Source organism: Clupea harengus, chromosome 13 (genome assembly GCF_900700415.2).
Source record: "Clupea harengus chromosome 13, Ch_v2.0.2, whole genome shotgun sequence".
NCBI classification, from domain to species: domain Eukaryota; kingdom Metazoa; phylum Chordata; class Actinopteri; order Clupeiformes; family Clupeidae; genus Clupea; species Clupea harengus.
The window spans coordinates 13,755,344-13,773,943 of NC_045164.1; the positions used below are offsets into that span (position 1 = coordinate 13,755,344).

Genomic DNA, 18,600 nt, shown 5'->3' on the forward strand with positions numbered 1-18,600 from the left:
GCATAGTTCTGAAAAATGCTAAAGCGTTGGCAAGGAGCTGAGAGGGGTGGCAGGGAGGGGCTGAGAGTTGACTAGACTGAGAGTCTATCATGACGTAGAGATGAACCAACTGGTCCAATCTACTTGATTATCAACCCATGAAATGCCAATCTGTATAAAAATGTAGATTTTGTCAAAATGAACCCTGTATTGTGATGAAACAGATTATTGCTAGTAAAACAAATCACCAATTAACCATATGTACTGCAGCTTTTGGTTGGTCGAGTATGCTATTGAGTATTGGTTGAGGCCTCATAATTGGCCACCAATTAATGTGTGTTTTAATATTTTGTTATTAGGAGGTGAAGGTAAATTGGGCCACAACTCCAAGTAGCCAAAAGAAAGATACATCCAGTAAGTATTTTGGTTATTGTCAGTGTTTTCAGCAAAAATGTCATTCTCTAATGTCTAGATTTACATACCAAGGTATTCAAAAACGTAGCCGTTTGCCAATTTTTGGTTGTTCACACCTTCCATGTCTTTGAACAGTCTGCATTTGTCTCTATTTCAGATCACTTCCATGTCTTTGTGGGTGATTTGAGTCCAGAGATAACTACTGAAGATATCAAAGCTGCGTTTGCACCATTTGGAAAAATCTCGTAAGTTTTGCATTAAACCTCTCAAGGTTTCTGCTCACAAGGTCAGCTATCGCTGAGGGCAAACAAGTTCTTTTGAATGAATCCATGTAATCCCTGATAGATGGTAGGCTTACATTTTTCTAGGATTTTTTTATATTTTCGCCTATATAAATTCCTCATAATATAATCTCACTCTGTGTTCCTTTATGCACAGAAGTAAGGATGTGCAACAAATCTCTGCCTGAACTATACCTTTTATGGGGAAATCAGCTCTTCGTAGCAAGCTATTGCATTTCTTGTGATTCATTTTTAACCTGGGGTGGGTATTCCTGGTTCAGAAAGGGAATGTTCCCTCATATGTGCTGTTGACTCCATGATCTAATATGCTAGTTCTTGTGAACCACGCGGTAGAATTCATGAATCAAATCGGCTACCTCATGAAGTTGATTGAGAGAAGTATACACAGTCGTATGTGAACCAGTTCACTTCCGTTTCCTCCAGTTTGAACTAAAAAAATTGACAACATTTGGGAAGCTCCTTCCGAACAGAAAGTAATTATTTCCACCGCAAAGCTTTGTAATGGTGAATGTGTTTGTAGTCCTTTCCTTCGTGCTTTTTTGACTTCTAGGAAATGGTAAGTATTCTTGAATGTCATTAAACGTGTTAAAGGCAGTTCCACCTTTTTGTGACTGTACAACCTGACCAACTGTCAGTGCTCCCAGCTGTGAGTGTCAGTTCAGTAATAGCGCTCTGGTTATTTTACAGAATGCTCATAGGATTGGACAGGAGCTTGAAGGCTTACAGCAAGGAACTGTGCACACTGGAAAACTCAGATGTAGATTTTTTTATTATTCCATCTATTCATTCTTCTTACATTTTTAAACTGCAATAATATTGTTATTAACCTTTTGCCGTAGTGTAGAATTTTTTAACCAACACCAGTATTTTCCTTTTAGACTTGTGTTTTTAAAAGAAATGTTATTTAACGATGGTTTTGCCTAGATGTGTTGATTCTAGTTTGACTCTCCTAAAATTCTGAAAATGTCAATTTTTCGAAATTTGCAGCTTCCCAAACTCCATATTGGTGGTAAAGAATTGACCAGGAAAAATAAAGAAATCTGTTAACAGGCCATGTATGCCGTTTAATTCCTTTTTTCTCTTTGATATTTCTATTCATAATATACATGCATATATATTCTGTATATTTCTACTGGTAGGCTGAGAACCATCAGCAAAATCTAGAAATGCATGGTTACTAGTAAAAAGAAATTACCTTTATGATTTAAAAGCCTTAATCATTTAATGTTCAGGGTTAAAGCTGGCACTGTTGAATGTAAGAAAAATGTAAATAGTAAATACTATTTAAAGAAAACAATCATGATTAAGGAGTAGTGTAGGTTGCATGTTTACGTACTTGTTTTTCGTTGATTTTCTTTTCAAATGAAGTCTTGCCTCAGTGTTTAGAGTTGAGGAAAAATGAGAAAGATAGCTTTAGTTGGCTAGCATTTGGGCAAAAAAGGAGTGATTCTCAGTGCAATGTGTGTGTGGTTCCTTTTCTTTAATCTCGTGCGAGCCTGTTATGCGTCCCCTGACTCTGCTGTGACCTGTTCTTGCAGGGATGCACGTGTGGTGAAGGATATGACAACGGGGAAATCTAAGGGGTATGGATTTGTGTCCTTCTATAACAAACTGGTAAGGCTCCAGAGCAGCAACACAGAGTGAAGGTTATTTCTATTTCTGTTTATTCTCCTACATCATTTTACAGTAAAGATAGACTCCTGACATAATATAGCACAAATGCCTGAATGGCTTTAGTGTAAACTAAGAATGAAGGACGCCTCAGACAGTTATAGACAGACCGTTGTCTATAGCTTTTAGAATGTTAGAAATGGTGTGATTAGATAAATCGTCTGAGCCGTATTAGATGCAGAAACAGTGCAGAATAAATTAGCCACTCAGACAGTTCATCTTAATTTTGGACATCATGTTTAGAATCTAGTCAAGAAACGTTGTGTTTTCCCTTATTTCCAGGATGCAGAGAATGCCATCGTGCACATGGGAGGACAGTGGTTGGGTGGGCGGCAGATCAGAACCAACTGGGCCACACGGAAGCCTCCTGCTCCCAAGAACATACCAGAGAGTAAGTCATGAATAGTTCCCTGTGATATCCTAACAACTCAAACATCTAAGTACAGACTGAACCTCGAAATAGGTTACCCAGCCAGATGGATTGAACCATGAAAAAGGTGATCTGTTAAAGGAGCTATATGCAAAATATGTTATTTTGGCTAGCTGCTAGTGAGCTAATTGATTTCATACTCCACTCTTGAGGTACAAAGTGGTATTGTGGATGCCGGACCAAAGTAAGATGGTTAGCATGCTAAATGTAGTAGCTATCAGCAACACAGTACATTTCAATGCATCAAACTGTTATTTCTTCACACTCACACTGTTCATTTTTTAGTTACTTTTAGTTATTCTTTAGTAACTAAAATTATTGTGTATAGCACCTTAAAACCATAGTAGCTACTGGTGCACATGCCAGACTGTTTTTAAGTATGCAATCATGAGAACAACTTGCATGTGAACTTTCAGACAGCTCAAAGCAGCTGAGATTTGAAGATGTGGTGAACCAGTCGAGCCCTCAGAACTGTACAGTATATTGTGGGGGGATTCAGTCTGGCCTCTCCGGTAAGACCTTTTTCTTTCTTTAAAGAGTACTAAATCTTTTTTTTTTAAATAAATATTTGGCATAATAAACTAATGACTTGCACAACTTCTAACTTGAATTTACACCTCCCTCTCAACTGCAGAACACCTCATGCGACAGACGTTTTCACCATTTGGACAAATCATGGAGATCCGAGTTTTTCCAGAAAAAGGCTATTCTTTCATCAGGTAGACTGTAACAAATTTTCTTTAAATTCACCCTAGAACAAACTATTTTCACTTCCCTATCTATTTCTATTACTATTACTACTGCTGCTGCTGCTAGAATGTTCGGTTTCTTTGAAACCTCAGTTCAGAGGGAACGGAGTGAGACACAGCTCACAAATAGGGAACTAGATGCTTGTATCTAACTCACTGAAACACCTACAATCAAGCCTTTAGGCAGGCAATGATTGGGCGGGAACCCACTATCCATCGTTCCCCCCTTTATAGCAAGTTTCTTTCAGAACGAGCCCGCATTCTGGGACTGCGCTGAGCTGTGTCACTCCGTTCCCTCAGAGAATGGAGATTTCAAAGAAACCTGACGTTCTCCTTTGGTCACTTCGTGAGACAGAGCTCACAAATGGGGATATGAAATGGTCCCGGAATATGAAGCGCTATAAAGCAACCTGCTTCTCGCCCAGTGTAACCCTGTAGGCAAACACCAGGTCTACATGGGCCTGATCACAAAACACTGCACAAATGATGGTGCTATGACCTCCAATGATAAAAGAATGTAAGATGATTGGTCCAATCAGCAGCTAAACAGATCTGCTTGACGTCTATGCAGTGAAATAATGCCCAAGCGGGCGCCATACCATGTGTAGAGTGGGCGTCGACCTGTGGCAAGCTTACACCTTTTGTTTTGAAGGAGGCTTTAATAGCCGTCACAGTCCAGTGTGAAAGACGCTTTGACAAAGCCCAAGTCCATGAGGACTGCGTAAACAGTTGGTCAGATGATCTGAAATTCCTTATCCTGTTCATTTAAGTATGTAAGTAAGTAAGTAAGTTCAAACATCAGGTTTGCAATCTCCGCTCCTCGTCAGTGGAGAATAGTGGCTAGCTCAATATGTGCTGAAGAGTGAACTGCATTCACAGCCTTAGGCACAAAAGCAGGGGTAGTCTGTGGAAGCACCTTAGAATTATCTGTGGCCAATTGAGTGCATAGGAGGCGCACTGTGAGCGGGAGCAGTTCACCCACTCATTTAGCTGTTGCGTGAGGCCAAAAATGGGCGCTTAGCGTGGAATTGGCTCTGCCCTCTTCAAACAGTTCATGCAGAAAAGATGAAATTGCTGCAATTGAACACTGAATGGACACCAGCCCCTTGATAAAGCACCATCATTTCAATCTCTTCCACAGAAGTCTGTATAAAGGTGTAGGTGAAGAGACCTCTGTTGATCTGCTTCAGGGGGAATGCCCACCAATTCAGCAGCATCATTACGGTCTGGGAAGTAATATTTTTCTTTTTGCCTGTGAGGGAAGGACCCCTAGTCATTTTGACAACCTTGTGGTGGAGAGACCATTCTGACAAGCGCGGATTCCCCTGTGACAGGAGATCCTTCCCCTGCTTCAGACGCCCAGGCACATATGTCTTCACTCAGGCACAGAAGGTGCTCACTGCTCCACAAGTCTCCAGGATTGGGTGTCGCAAGTGTATACAACCCCTGTGGTGTTGTCTGTGCGCACCAGAACATGAACCCTCAGATATGATGGGAAGTGTTTTAGGGAGAACCGTATTCAACACGAAAGTTGAAGTGAACCAGACTTTGGTCTGTTGACCACACTCCATTCACTGTTTGTCCCTCCAAAAGAGCTCCCCAACCTGATGTGTCTCGCAAGGTGATCATTGTGTGAGGGACAGTGCAAGTACCCACCTCTGAAAATCCCTTATGTGCAGCATGCCAAGGGGAATCACAGCAATCGTACAGAGAAGGTAAAAACAGTGGTGGAAACGAACTTTTCGTCCCCTTTCAAAAGCGAGACAGACAGGAAATAAACGTCTCTCTCTATCATTTGGACAGGCCGTCCAACATCAGCCCCAGGAGCGTAATGCGTTGTGTCGGAGCAAACACGCTCTTTTGGGTATTTACACTGAAGCCCAGCCAACTAGTGTGGGAGAGCAGAGTCTGTGTTTGCTCTTTGGCAACCTGCCGAGAGCTTTCTATGGAACTCCTTATGCTCAGACCTGCCTGTCTGGGCAGCAGTAGGGCCGCCCCTGCCGCTGTTGTAAGTGTGTGCAGAGCCAGCTCAAGGCCGAAGGGAAGGCAAGGGACTGGTTTCATACATATTTGTATGCCACGCCTACGAAAGCAAAGAGGAGAAACCGTTTGTCTGCTTCGAAAAAGGCAATGTGACAAAATGTCTCTTTGAGATTCACTGTGGGAAACCACCTGATGTGGTGCCACTTTGAAGGTCAAGAAACGTAAATGCTTGTTACGGGCTCTTAGGTCTTTTTCAGCACAATGAAGTAGCGGCTTTAAAAGCTGGTCTGAGTTTTCTGCCGCCGGAACACTTCTGATTGTCTTTAGGGAATTTATTTCTGACTCGGGGACAGGGGACTTGAGCACACCCTGAGATTAGGGGACATGAACACACCCTGAGATTAGGGGACATGAACACACCCTGAGATTAGGGGACATGAACACACCCTGAGATTAGGGGACATGAGCACCCTGAGATTTGGGGGGTTTTCTGGCAAATTGCAGCTTGTAACCTGTTTCCAATACCCAGTGGATAGTTAGCCTTAAATGCCACAGGGGGGCAGCAGATGCTAAACTGGTCTCCTGATTTGTTTGTGATGCAATGCTCCTCTCTAGCGGCTGCAGGGAGGAAGAGCTGTTTACAGTGTCCCGAGTAATTGGGCTTACAGTTATACTGCATATACTGGACGTGGAGACAGAAGGGGGAGGCTGTTGCATTGATCCTGCACGGATACCAATGTGCTTGCACCCTAGCTGGTGTAGGACTGTGCAGTAGAAGAGCTGGACACATTTTTTGGGGGCAGAAGGGAACTTGAACCCTAGTCCACACTCAGTGTGGGAGAGCAGAGGGCTGTCTAGCTCATGGGTTTTGGTGCTGTGGGCCTGAAGCCTCACCCAAGGGAGGATCTTCACCCTCTACAGCCATCTGGCTAGGAGGAAGCAGCATGGGCCAGTCAGATTCAGCCTCTTTATTAATGCAACGTGGAAAAGCAGCCAATAGCTTGTCAGGTGGTAGAGAGCCTAAGGGGCATTTACCTTTATAATTGACGCTCTTGTGCAACGTGCTCTTCTCCATGCAGACGCAGTGCTGGCATGCCTGCAGGGTTAGCCAACCCCATTTTAGCATGTTGAAGACCTAGGTCGTTAAACATGCTGCCTGAGTGTCCCTTCGATCGATTGCAATACCGCTGGAATTAGGGCCTGGACGGTATTTTGAACCTGATCCAGAGCAGCGCATGTTGCAGGTGAAGGAGAAGAAAGAGAAAGAAAAACAGAAAAACCCCAGAGAGGAGTGTAAGGCTCCCAATTTGGACAGATAAGCTGCGGTAATGTGGAGTCTTGGCAAGTGAAGCTAAGGTAAGAAATAAGAGTAGGCTTGCCTGAAAGAGTAGAATTGCAAGTTGTGATGGGCAGTGGGTTATATATCTTATGACTAGGGCTAGGCTGTTTGGTAGTTAAGCTACTCCCCTGCCCAATTGTTGCCTGACCAAAGGCTTGATTGTAGGATTTTCAGCAACTTAAATGCTTGCATCTAGTTCCCCATATGTGAGCTGTCTCTCACGATGTGACTGAAGGAGAACTACTACTACTACATCTACTACTTTTTCTCTTGGGACTGAACAGATATGCAGTTTACTTTTCCATGAATATCTAGTTTAGCTAAGATAATTTGGTATCCATGACCGCAGATTGCTGAATTGGTAACTAGTTTAGCAAGTTTAGCATCAAGCTCAATTTCAAAACCGTGAAACCAGTGTACTGGAGTGGCTAGCCTGCCATTAAAATAAAAAAAGATAAAATGATTAGATTCATTAGAAATAGAAAATACGGCATATTAAATGTATTTTCTCACATGGTACCTAAATGTTTAGGTAGTTTATAGCCTCCTTGTATGTGATTTGATTGTATGGCCAGCTTGTAAGTGAATCAATGATTTGCCCCTTTCCAGGCATTTTGGGTGTAGTGTCCAAAAGGGCCACTAGATGGTACTGTACCTCAGCATCAGAGGTGAACCCTTTACAAATAAGGGTCTCAAACATGGGACTAATCAATCAATCTCTTGACATGTTACATTGTTGCTTTTCTCTTCAAATTAAGTCTTGTAGCATAAGTGAAATGTATTTGCAATTCATGATGTACTATTGTACATGATGGCGTTTAATTTCTTCCTTAAGTTTTAATTTCATGCTTTAAGTTTTTTGCTGTTTTGCGCTATTAGGTTTTCCACTCATGAGAGTGCAGCCCATGCCATTGTCTCTGTGAATGGAACCGCCATTGAGGGCCACATGGTTAAATGTTACTGGGGCAAAGAGTCCCCTGACATGGCCAAACCTGTGCAACAGGTAAGGCACTGTTAAACTTTGTGATGAAAATGTCCGAGATGTTGTTCATTTTCATTCATAATGATTCCACACTGTGTCTCAATGCCAGATGGACTACAGCAGCCAGTGGGGTCAGTGGAATCAGGTGTATGGGAGTCCCCCCCAGCAGCAGCAACAGCAGCAGCAACAGCAGCAGCAGCAGCAGCAGCAGCAGCAGCAGCAACAGCAGCAGCAGCAGCAGCAGCAGCAGTATGGTCAGTACATGACCAATGGCTGGCAGGTGCCCTCCTACGGCATGACCTACGGCCAGACGTGGAATCAGCAGGGATTTGGCATGGAGTGAGTCTGTCATCTTGCTTCATTCTGTCTGATGTTTAAAAATGATTATTGGCCACATTCACAAAATGATGCTTTTCAGGGATCATCAAAGTTGGTGGTCTGTTTGGCATCATTCATCATATCATGGCACATTTACATGTGCAGGTAGCCCAAATAAGATATAGATTAGATTGTAGATTCTGTTGACTAAATGACACTAACTACATTTGTGCAAACATGTCATGTACAGCGGGTAAAATAAGTATTGAACACGTCACCATTTTTCTCAGTAAAAATATTTCCAAAGGTGCTATTGACATGAAATTTTCACCAGATGTTGGTAACAACCCAAGTAACCCATACATACAAAGAAAACAAATTAAATAAGTTCAGAAATTAAGTGATGTATAATAATGTGAAATGACACAGGGAAAAAGTATTGAACACGCTTACTGATATTTATTCAATACTTTGTACAAAAGCCTTTATAGGTAATGACAGCTTCAAGACGCTTCCTGTATGGAGAAACTAGTCGTATGCATTGCTCAGGTGTGATTTTGGCTCATTCTTCCACACAAACAGTCTTCAAATCTTGAAAGTTCCCTGGGCCTCTTCTATGATCTCTGATCTTCAGTTCTTTCCATATATTTTCAATTGAATTCAAGTCAGGTGATTGGCTGGGCCATTTTAGCAGCTTTATTTTCTTTCTCTGAAACCAATTGAGAGTTTTTTTGGCTGTTCACTTTCTTGCTGAAATGTCCACCGTCGTTTCATCTTCATCATCCTGGTAGATGGCAGCAGATTTTTATCAAGAATGTCTCGGTACATTTTTCCATTCATCCTTCCTTCAATTGTGTGAAGTTTGCCAGTACCGTATGCTGAAAACTTCACTTCACTGTTGGGATGATGTACAGTACCATTTGTCCTCCAAACATGGTGTGCATTATGGCATCCAAAGAGTTCAAATTTGCTCTCATCTGACCAGACTATATTCTCCCAGTATTTCACAGGCTTGTCCAAATGTCGTGCTGCAAACTTTAAACGAGCTTTAACATGCTTTTTCTTCAGCAATGGAGTCTTATGTGGTGAGCGTGCATACAGGCCATGGCGGTTGAGTGCAGTACTTATTGTACTTATCTTACTTACTGATAGATTTCAGCAGTTTTCTTGGCTTTCCATGCCTTTTTGCACCTCCCTTTCTTCATGTGTTCAATACTTTTTCCCTGTGTTATTTCACATTAATACACATAACTTAATCTCTGAATTTATTTGTGTTGGTTTCTTTCTATGTATGGGTTACTTGGGTTGTTACCATCATCTGGTGAAAATTCCATGTCAATAGCACCTTTGGAAATATTTTTACTGAGAAAAATGGTGACGTGTTCAATACTTATTTTACCCGCTGTATGTCGTATGTCTAAACTGAAACATTACTAAATCCTGTTGTTGGTGGTTGGTGACTTGACATTACTTCCAGGTCTATGTTTCATGTTTACAGTGACGGTGATATCACTCCTTGGGGAGAGAAGTTGATATGTTCTGTTAAAATATTTAATTCCAGACAGAAGAAGTGTACTTCCTATTTTGGGTTGGCATTGTTATAAGGTCTGGATGTGCTGTATTACTCGTGTCTTTTAAAATCACAATTTGTTGCCGTCCTCACAGGGACTCCATACTGGCAGCCGCGCAGAACATGTCAAGGTGACAAAAATAACAAAATTTTTGATATTTTAAAAAAATATTTTTCAATCCATTGACTTGTTTATTTGTGTATTTACATTGTAGCACTGTTTCCCTAAACCCCAGCCCCATGTGTTCCCCCCCTAGCAGGCAGTCCCAGTCTCCTGCCTGGATGGGAGGGTTCGGCACCCAGCCGTCTCAGCCTCAGCCCGGCTCAGTGATGCCCAACCAGCCCAGCTTTGGGATGGCTGGCTACCAGCCACAGTGAGCCGGACCGGGCCACACACAGTTACTCAACTCTCAAATGGAAACTGGCCCCCACATAGAAAATGAAGATGCTGAGACCGGATTGGGTACCACATCTTGGAGGAAAGAGTCAATCCAGCTGAAGTTTTTGAGAGACTCGCTATTTGGAGAGGCTGAATGGGACTAAATGCCATAAATTGGGAAAATGGAGTTTATTGGCTGACTCATGTCTGTATAAATGAAAATCTCCCTTTGTTTCTTTTCTTTCGGCCTCATTACTTTTTGGTGGATGATGAGAGGCAGGAGAGTGGATGAAACATTTATTTCCCCTCCTCATTTGGTCTAAACAACTGGACAACGAGGGAGTAAGGTCCTTTGTTTTTTGTCCCAGATTTGGAGACAGGGTTTGCACAGGTACATTTAGAAATGTTTGGAATGTTTAGTTGTAAATGCTGTAGTGACGCTTTTTAATTTGGCAAGAATATTCCCCTTATAAGCTGCAGATATAATTGCTTAATGTCACTTTTCATTTTGTACTTAAAGCACCATTTATCCTAATTCAGCAAAACAGTGTAAGTTAAGGCACCTTTGGGAGTTCTGAAGCCCCATTTCTTGTAAATGTTGAAGTGTACATGAATTTCTATGTGCCGTCGCTTGTATGCATCCTCCTCAGCTTCACTCTGCATTTCCCCACCACACGTTTCTCTCCGCAGGATCTTTGATGCAGTGTGGAGATCTCTATAGCTGTTATTAGCCAACATCTTATAATTAGTGCTTATCATGGACTTAAGTTAGCGATGGCAATGTGTACATAACCCTTGATAACGCTGTATGAAAGTACGTTTGTTTTTATTTTCCAAAGCATGCATTCTTCATCATAGAGGTCTACAAATCAAATGCTGTACATAGCACACGGGGACAAATTGCGTGACTGACATATTGAATCAATTCAGTGTAATTTACAAAGAAGCCTTAAGTTTAATAGGTCGGTTAACGCATCATTTGTAACTCACAGTTTGAAGCTCATGGTAGAGAGGTGCTGATCAGTTTTAGAGCCCTTTTTGCAGTTCTGTGTTCATTTGCAGATTTGGACAGATATGTGTGCCATTTTCAGCTGTTGGCCAGGGTGTGAGTTTTCCAGAAGACTTGTTAGGGTAAACTGCATGTTTTTAAAATGTGTTGTTGGGGTTGCTGAATGTAAATGGCTGACCTGTTGGAATATATTCAAGAATTTGATAATGTATCCATTGTATCAGAGGAAACATCTCCATAAATTGACAAATGGATTTTATTTTTTTTCTGTCATCAAACTCTTGAACCCAACACAAAACATGGCTGAAAAGCTGCAACTGCAAGTTGTGTAGAAAATAAAACTAGAACACTTGTATTTGTTGTTAGTTTCCATGGTTTTTTCACATACCAGCACTTTTGTTGAACAGAGCATTGTCATGAAATCATATAAAGGTTCAATGTATGACATGTTAATACTTGGACAATGAAGGTACTTTATTTGCATTTCATGTACTACAAGCTTTGCACATAAGTTAGGCGTGGATGTACACTATGTTCGCAGTCTGAAAGGTACATGCATTATTATATTTGCCTGCCAACATGTAATCTATTAAACTACATTACAGAAAGCACCATGTTGTGCACATCCACATAAGTGATGGAAGTCAAGACAGAGAGCACACATAGATCTACCAAGCCATTGTCTTATTTTCAGATGCACAATAGGTCACAACACAAACTCATCTATCTTGAGTTGGTGAGTGAAAGGCTTTCATACAATAAACTAAAACAGGAAACTCCTGTAGTAGGATGTGCATCCTACTTAGAGCTACATTTTAGAATTAATTTAAAATGAAGCTTTCTACTTAGCGCAGCTTGTCCTATTCTCTGTACGAAAACACTGAGCAACAATCTTTTTTTTTTTTTTTACTCATCCTAGAAGCTCTTAGCCCCTTAGAAGCTGGTGTAAATAGTATTTTAATATATATTACTTGTGTTTTTTTTATAGATTGGATTATATATATGTGTGTGTGTGTGTGTATATATATATATATATATAACTAAATTATATTTAGTTTTAATTAAGGACGAAAGGCTATATACTAATAGGCTACTATTTTAGGTAACTTTAGACAATCTGCCTATAGAGACTACAGATGGTTTATTGAGATTCAGTCTTGAAGTCCTTCAAGGTCAGTCTTGCTAATTGTTCACTGAACATCACCTTAACCAAACCCAACCCTTAACCATAAATTGTAGTTAACAAGCGCATTTGTTTATAATCTGAGCATCTATAGATGGTCTATGGGGGACCATCCAAATAAAGTGTGACCCTATTTTACCCATGTACATACAATGCTTTAGTTTAGAGCAGCAGGCTGTTATTCCTTCATGGATGCTGATTGTTGTCTCAGTGCCGTGTTGAATTGGTGTTCTCCGCAACTTTCAGCCAATCCATGTTGGGATACAGGCGGCTTGCAGCAGTACTGCCCACAGGGCTGGCCAGAGTCCAGGGTGGTGACCCTTCCTTGAGGGCTGTGTCCACATTCACCCGTACATTACCATCAGATGTAGATCTCTCATCCTTGGACAGAAGGTGGGAATAACAGACACAGGTAAGCGGCACTAAAACGATCCATCTTTAATCTATTAATCTCTCATCTCTATTGAAATAATTAAATGTCATCCCTCTGCTTAGACAGTGGTCCTGTTGAAGCCCCATCACCCCACCCCTAAGCCAAAATGGCATCAACCGTCTCACTTATTCGTGAAGTTTAGAATAGAAATAATTTGTACAATAATAATAATAATTTGATGGATTGTAGAACATTGAGTAATTCGTTATTTTGAATTCGATTTGAAGGAAAAACCCTAATGTTTTGACTGTCTGAAAGAAATCCTACCTTTCCAACTGAAATGAAGCTGAATAAATTGAAAAGATGTCAACAATGCTCACATGAGTCTGGCCTTTCCCCGTGGTCCCTTTGTTGGTGTTCTGAAGCTCCAGTTTCCCCATAATTGCGTCCATCTTCGACATAATGGTTGTCACAGCACATTCCAGTTGAACAACCTGTCTGACCAGCCTGGGATAAAAGAAACATTTAGTGACATTCTAGATGCGGTATTGAACATACTGTAGTCCCTGTGATAACTTGATAATGCAGGCCCATATGTTGCAAATTGTTGCACGTATTCTTCAGAGATTACCACATTTCTTAACATTTTGGGGCGAACAAAGCAATTCACAAGAGACAATGGCTAACACTGGATATGGTACTATCAGCTACCATTGACAGCTAATTAGTCATTGTCCAGGAGCTTGTCCATATCTTTGTTGCTTTGGTACACAATGATTAATTGATACATGAGACGCTTTTTTTTATTCTTTTTTTTTTGCCACAAGCTGTTTGTACGTACATTTGAAACTCTTCTTGAGAAACAGCTGGACGGTTGTGTTCATCAGCATCCTGGGAAGGGTTGCTGCTGGTGCTCAAGTCGTTCCCAAGGTTGTTAAGCTCTACACTCAGCGCATCCTTAAAACAATACAGTGAAATGAATCTTACAATTACTGCATATAACAGTGTTTACACATCAGCTATGGCAAACAAGACTTACTGATTTTAAAGAAAAGGAAAAAAAATGAGGTTTCAGTAAAATCATACACATTTATCATGCCAACCCACCCTCTTCTCCTCTAGTTCCCGCTTCATCCTCTCTTGTTCATCCTTGTCTAAAATGTTGTTTCCATCTCTGTCAAACCTCGCAAAAGCTGCTGAGATCTCATGGTCTGCATGCCCCATCCTGAGCAGGGAACACAGTGGTTTGACACACACCAGAGCAAAATAACATTCCTAATATCCTGTAGTTTGAGAAATTTGTGAAGTGACATACTCTTTCAAAGTCTCCCTGAAGTCTTTGAACTCCAGTTCCTCAGATCCAGACCGAAGGGCCTTTTGAACATCAGAGATTTTCTCCTTTTTCAGTTTCAGCTTCATGAAAGTCTTTGCGTAGCTCTGAAATTACATTTACACCACGCGCAGGGGATTTTGATTAAACAAAAATGTTACAAAACAGCCATGACAATGTCATTTTTGAAGACTCAGACTAGCAATATGTGTAGAGTGGATAATACGTCTATATGCGTATGTTACCTGCTTTATGATGTCAGTAATCTGGAGCTCATCCTTCTGGGAGGCTAACTCCTCTTTCACTTCTGAATAGGTGTCATTGATAATAGCAAGGAACATGTTCTTGGGGATAAAAGGGCAGAATCTTTAATTACAGATCAGTTGTAAAGATGGTCCCATTAAAATGTCTTACTGAAACATTGACAGAGACTTACAAGTAGTACAAAGAAGACAAAGAAGACGTAGGTGAAGAAATAGATTGGCCCAAGGACACGATTGGCTCTTTCAATGCCATCATAGTCGAAGTCCCCAAGGATGATTCGGAACTGAGTAAAACTGAGGACACAGTGACAAAGCGATGTAAAACATAACCTTTTTTTATGAAGATAGGTTTATGAATTTATATACACAAGTGCAATGATGTTGTACCTCTACAGGGTAATGGTAGCACTATAACTTTGGCATTTATGCATATATTGAGATTTCTGATTAATTAAAACAATTAGTTTTTGTATATGAATCAATTAGTGCACCAGCTTCCTTACATGCATTTATTAAATGTGCTGAAGGATTCAACCTCTGTTCCAAAAAGCAAATATCCAAGCTGGGCATAGGCAAAGAAGACGATGAAGAACATGATGGCGAAGCCCAGGATGTCCGCAGCGCATCGAGCCAGAGTGGAGGAGAGCTGAGTCATGGTCTTATTAAAGCTGATGTACTTAAAGACCTGCAAGTGTTCAGGTACAAAAGAGCATCAGAAAATAGTTTAAAGTGAAATTGAAAAGGGGTAAAAAACACTGCTTATGAATGACCATGTAGTACAACTTATTAGTTTAAGTGAAGGTATACAAATATTTATGTAAAATGTATGCATCTACCTTGATCCAGGCAAAGAACAAATTGACAGCATTCATATTGTTGTACTGTGTTTGCCAAAATGCTAGGAATTCGAAATCGGCATAAATGTCAGGCTGTTCCAAGAGCTTCCCAAGTAAATTATCCACTTTTATAGTCCGGAAGACATTGAAGACGATGGCAACAAGTGCAAGCTGTGGAGGATAGATGATACAGTCATTACCAGCTCAGTTCAAAATAATTGGATTGTCAGATGTTTACTTACTGTATATGGACGTATAATGCATGAAGGGGGGGGGGGGGGCATAGTGCTCTAATATTCTCACCAGAATGACCACAACATCCAGAATGTTCCAGATGCTGCTGAAGTAAGAGAACTTGTGGATGCGGAGCTCCAGAGTCTCCTCCACTATGTAGTACAGGATGAACAGACAGAATACCATCTCACAGCCAATGACAAAGTAGTCCCAGGTATTTATGTAGCGGATTAGTTTCACTGTCCTGATCTGGTAAGACGGTATTGCCCCTCCAGTGGCTGGAAATTCAACCAGGAGTCTGTCATGAAGAGGGATGATACGTTATTGAGCTTGTCTGATGACTGTGCCGTTACATTAAACATCAGGCACTAATAGTATAGTGTGTTGTTGTTCAATAACAGTCACCTGAGTATAGACCTGTATTTAATGACACACCTTCAATTACTACAAAATGACATTGTGATATCTTGCTCGCGCGGTCGCTAAGACTGAGACCACAAACCCTCAGTTTACTGTGGTGAGTATGCCTCATGTGTCCCAGGTTATACACACACCCATTACTCAAGGCCCAAAGTACCTGATGACACAGAAGAGGTTAATGTTGGCATTGTATGTTGAGAAGTCAATGAAGACTGCTCTAGTTCCACGGTCTAACCACAGGTTGGTCTTCAGTGCCTCTAGAACCTCCTCGCTCTCCTGTCTGGTTTTGCCCAAGTCCTGGTAGAAGCCCGACCCACTGTAGGTAGTCAGCAAGCCCCAGTGACTGGAGCCTTTAATGGACTTCTCTGGGTGGTACTGCCAGCTGTGAAGGAGACGCAGCAGCAAAAATATATATATTTATGAAAATAAATATGAAATCATGTCAAATGTATGTGTAAATGAAGTTAACAGGTTGAAAATTAGACTCACGCAGTCCCATTGATGAGACCAAACACTTCTTCATCTTCCTTTTTGTCATTGTAGACGTCAAAACAGTCAACGATTTCGTTCTTGAAGTCCTTGTGAACCCTGCAGGAGTTGTTCTTGACCTTCACCTGCCTCATGCGAGGGACTCCCAGCAGCATGTTCTCGTAGTAGATGAAGGACTGGGAGCCAGAGTCAAGTGATTGGTTGTTGTACCATTTGGTCCAGTAAAGGCCATTCAGCAATGGCCCCTGGGCGTACTGATGTCATGGAAAAGAAAAAAAAAGGTCTCTGAGGAACAGATTCATTGTGTGATGTGGTGTCGTGATGGGTCACATTTAAAAGAGAAGTGCTCAAGGTGTGTCCCTGTGATGTCAGAGGACAATTCCATTTACTGAATATAATCCGACTTAACCACAGCTGAAACTGTAGATAGACATCTGTAATGATTTTCCATTGTGTGGTTTAAAGAGAATGATCTGCAATGCTTTTTAAGGTCCTTTCACTGTGTGTGAGATGTCCTGTGAGGCCCTCACTGGAAACACTGATGTGTGTTTATCAATGCATAGTAGACTGTTTCCAATATAACTGTTTGCAGAACAGGGGATTATTTCAGTTTTTTAGTGTATGCACTGATCTTACCATCCAGAAGTCAGCCATGCTGCCAATGGACTGGAACTTCCCCCCACCGTCACTCGCGGTGTTCACAAATAAATCCGTCATGACTTTGGTGTAGTAGTATGTGCTGGAGCTCGTCATTCCATACGTCACTGCAAGGCAAGACGACTGCAGCACTTATAAACAATCCCATTTGAAGCCACTATCAAACTTTGTTCAGGTCAGGGCATTCTGTCTCCCGTGATAAGAGCCATGACCGACGGCTGAAGGGCCTCTGAGTCAATGGGACCTGCTCTGTCATGGTCGTATAAAAGCTCTCCGGCCCCGATAAGTGGGAGCAATTTGTTTGAACAGTGAAGGAGAGCGAACATTGGTGTATGTAAATAGCCCCCCTTTAACAATGTCAATCCAGTGGAGACAAAGCTCCAATAGCCAAGCTGGGGCTGTTATCAGTGAAAGGCAGCAGAGCAGAATGGGTATTCCTTTCAGGCTTAATGTCCTGCTGGACAATGCCATGGGGTTTTAGCATGGAGGGTGGGATTACACATTTTATAATAGGCAAGACACAGATAATGGCTAAACAAATCATACAACTGAAAACAGGACATTTCCCCTTTTACGAGGACATTCCGACTTATCAATTAAGGTTTAACTCTCAGATTTCACTTCCCTCCCCACCAGAGTATTTTCCACATCCATACTTACATAAGCATATATCCACGAGGAACACAATGTAGACGAGTAATTCTCTCAAAGTTGTTTTTACGTAGAGTTCACGATTCCCTTTTGTGTCCTCAGTCAATGTCGTCCCCCAAATGCCTGTCAAGTTCGAGTGAATGAATAACCACATGAACATAGGTGCACACATTTGATAACCACTGTGATATATACATGGTAACGCTGGCTACTGAAAATTACTGCCATGATTCACTGTGTCAGTGCTAATACAGAATACATGTGTAGAGTGCAATCCCAAAGCCTTGGGGAACATTTTAAATGTTTTTTCTTTTTAATGTCCAAAACACCAGAAATTATGCTGTAACTGAAATTCAACTGACCCGTTTTTGTAAAATCTGAATTTAGAAGCTACCAATTCTTTTCAATACATACAAATATCAATACATACAATCAATACATTTGATATCTCAGGATGTGCCCCGTTCACTTGACACATCCTGAGATATTCGGACATAAATGCTTATTGAATCTCTCCATAGTTCTGGGCATCTCACTGTATTACAAACCAAGTGAACAGACGTTCTTATTTAGATGCACTGACCTTAATCAGAAAGGGCAACAATAAATTCACTGTGCCTTGATCATATAACACTGTATTTTATGATTATCAGTTGCACACAGGGCCTGGGTACATCAAAACATTAAAATGGAATAAAGCTATACGATAGCACTAAAGCAATAAGCACTCAAAAGACGTTTAGACCAAGCCTGCCTTACTTTTGATTCCCCTCAGACAGCAGCCAGAGCTCTTCTTGCTCTCGGCCGGCTGGTGCAGGACCTTGGCCTCGGCGCCGGGGTACGGGTTGGAGCCGGGGATGCCCAGCGTGCGCATGCTGTCCACGGAGCTGTGGAAGAGGGGCTGCGGGGTGTACACGGCGCTGACCGCCCGCGGGAGCGAGGGGATGGAGCCGCTGTAGGCCTGGTTCACCCAGCCGTCCGTCCCCATGGTCTCCAGCTCACACTCCACCGGGCTGCGCAGGTGGCTCTCGGCACGGTT

At 41.6% G+C, this 18,600-nt stretch overlaps 2 protein-coding genes across 7 annotated transcripts; one reads left to right on the plus strand and one right to left on the minus strand.

Moving 5' to 3' along the window:
• The first annotated feature begins 37 nt into the window (after positions 1 to 37).
• Positions 38 to 11,480, plus strand: LOC105906110 (TIA1 cytotoxic granule-associated RNA binding protein-like 1). 5 transcript variants are annotated; one of them, XM_031578767.2, is made up of 12 exons: positions 38 to 393; positions 551 to 638; positions 1,383 to 1,452; positions 1,683 to 1,750; positions 2,234 to 2,309; positions 2,649 to 2,757; positions 3,213 to 3,308; positions 3,431 to 3,515; positions 7,747 to 7,870; positions 7,959 to 8,188; positions 9,833 to 9,868; positions 9,974 to 11,480. In XM_031578767.2, coding segments are annotated over exons 4-12 (900 nt in total). In that variant the 5' UTR covers positions 38 to 393; positions 551 to 638; positions 1,383 to 1,452; positions 1,683 to 1,748; the 3' UTR covers positions 10,116 to 11,480. The 5 variants fall into 5 exon arrangements, with proteins under 5 accessions (XP_031434627.1, XP_031434626.1, XP_031434623.1 ...); XM_031578766.2 differs by having other exon boundaries at positions 1,383 to 1,750; XM_031578763.2 differs by lacking the exons at positions 38 to 393; positions 551 to 638; positions 1,383 to 1,452; positions 1,683 to 1,750 and having other exon boundaries at positions 1,777 to 2,309.
• Positions 11,481 to 11,578: 98 nt separating this feature from the next.
• pkd2l1 (polycystic kidney disease 2-like 1) lies at positions 11,579 to 17,118 on the minus strand. Of its 2 annotated transcripts, none has more exons than XM_031578748.2 (13): positions 16,890 to 17,118; positions 16,254 to 16,507; positions 15,922 to 16,146; positions 15,414 to 15,642; positions 15,111 to 15,281; positions 14,778 to 14,959; positions 14,448 to 14,568; positions 14,257 to 14,355; positions 13,997 to 14,118; positions 13,789 to 13,906; positions 13,523 to 13,638; positions 13,062 to 13,188; positions 11,579 to 12,695 (listed from the first exon to the last, which is right to left on the minus strand). In XM_031578748.2, the coding sequence occupies exons 1-13, from the start codon at positions 17,004 to 17,006 to the stop codon at positions 12,516 to 12,518; spliced, it is 2,061 nt and encodes a 686-aa protein (XP_031434608.1). In that variant the 5' UTR covers positions 17,007 to 17,118; the 3' UTR covers positions 11,579 to 12,515. The 2 variants fall into 2 exon arrangements, with proteins under 2 accessions (XP_031434608.1, XP_031434609.1); XM_031578749.2 differs by having other exon boundaries at positions 11,579 to 12,689; positions 16,890 to 17,117.
• Positions 17,119 to 18,600: the final 1,482 nt, after the last annotated feature.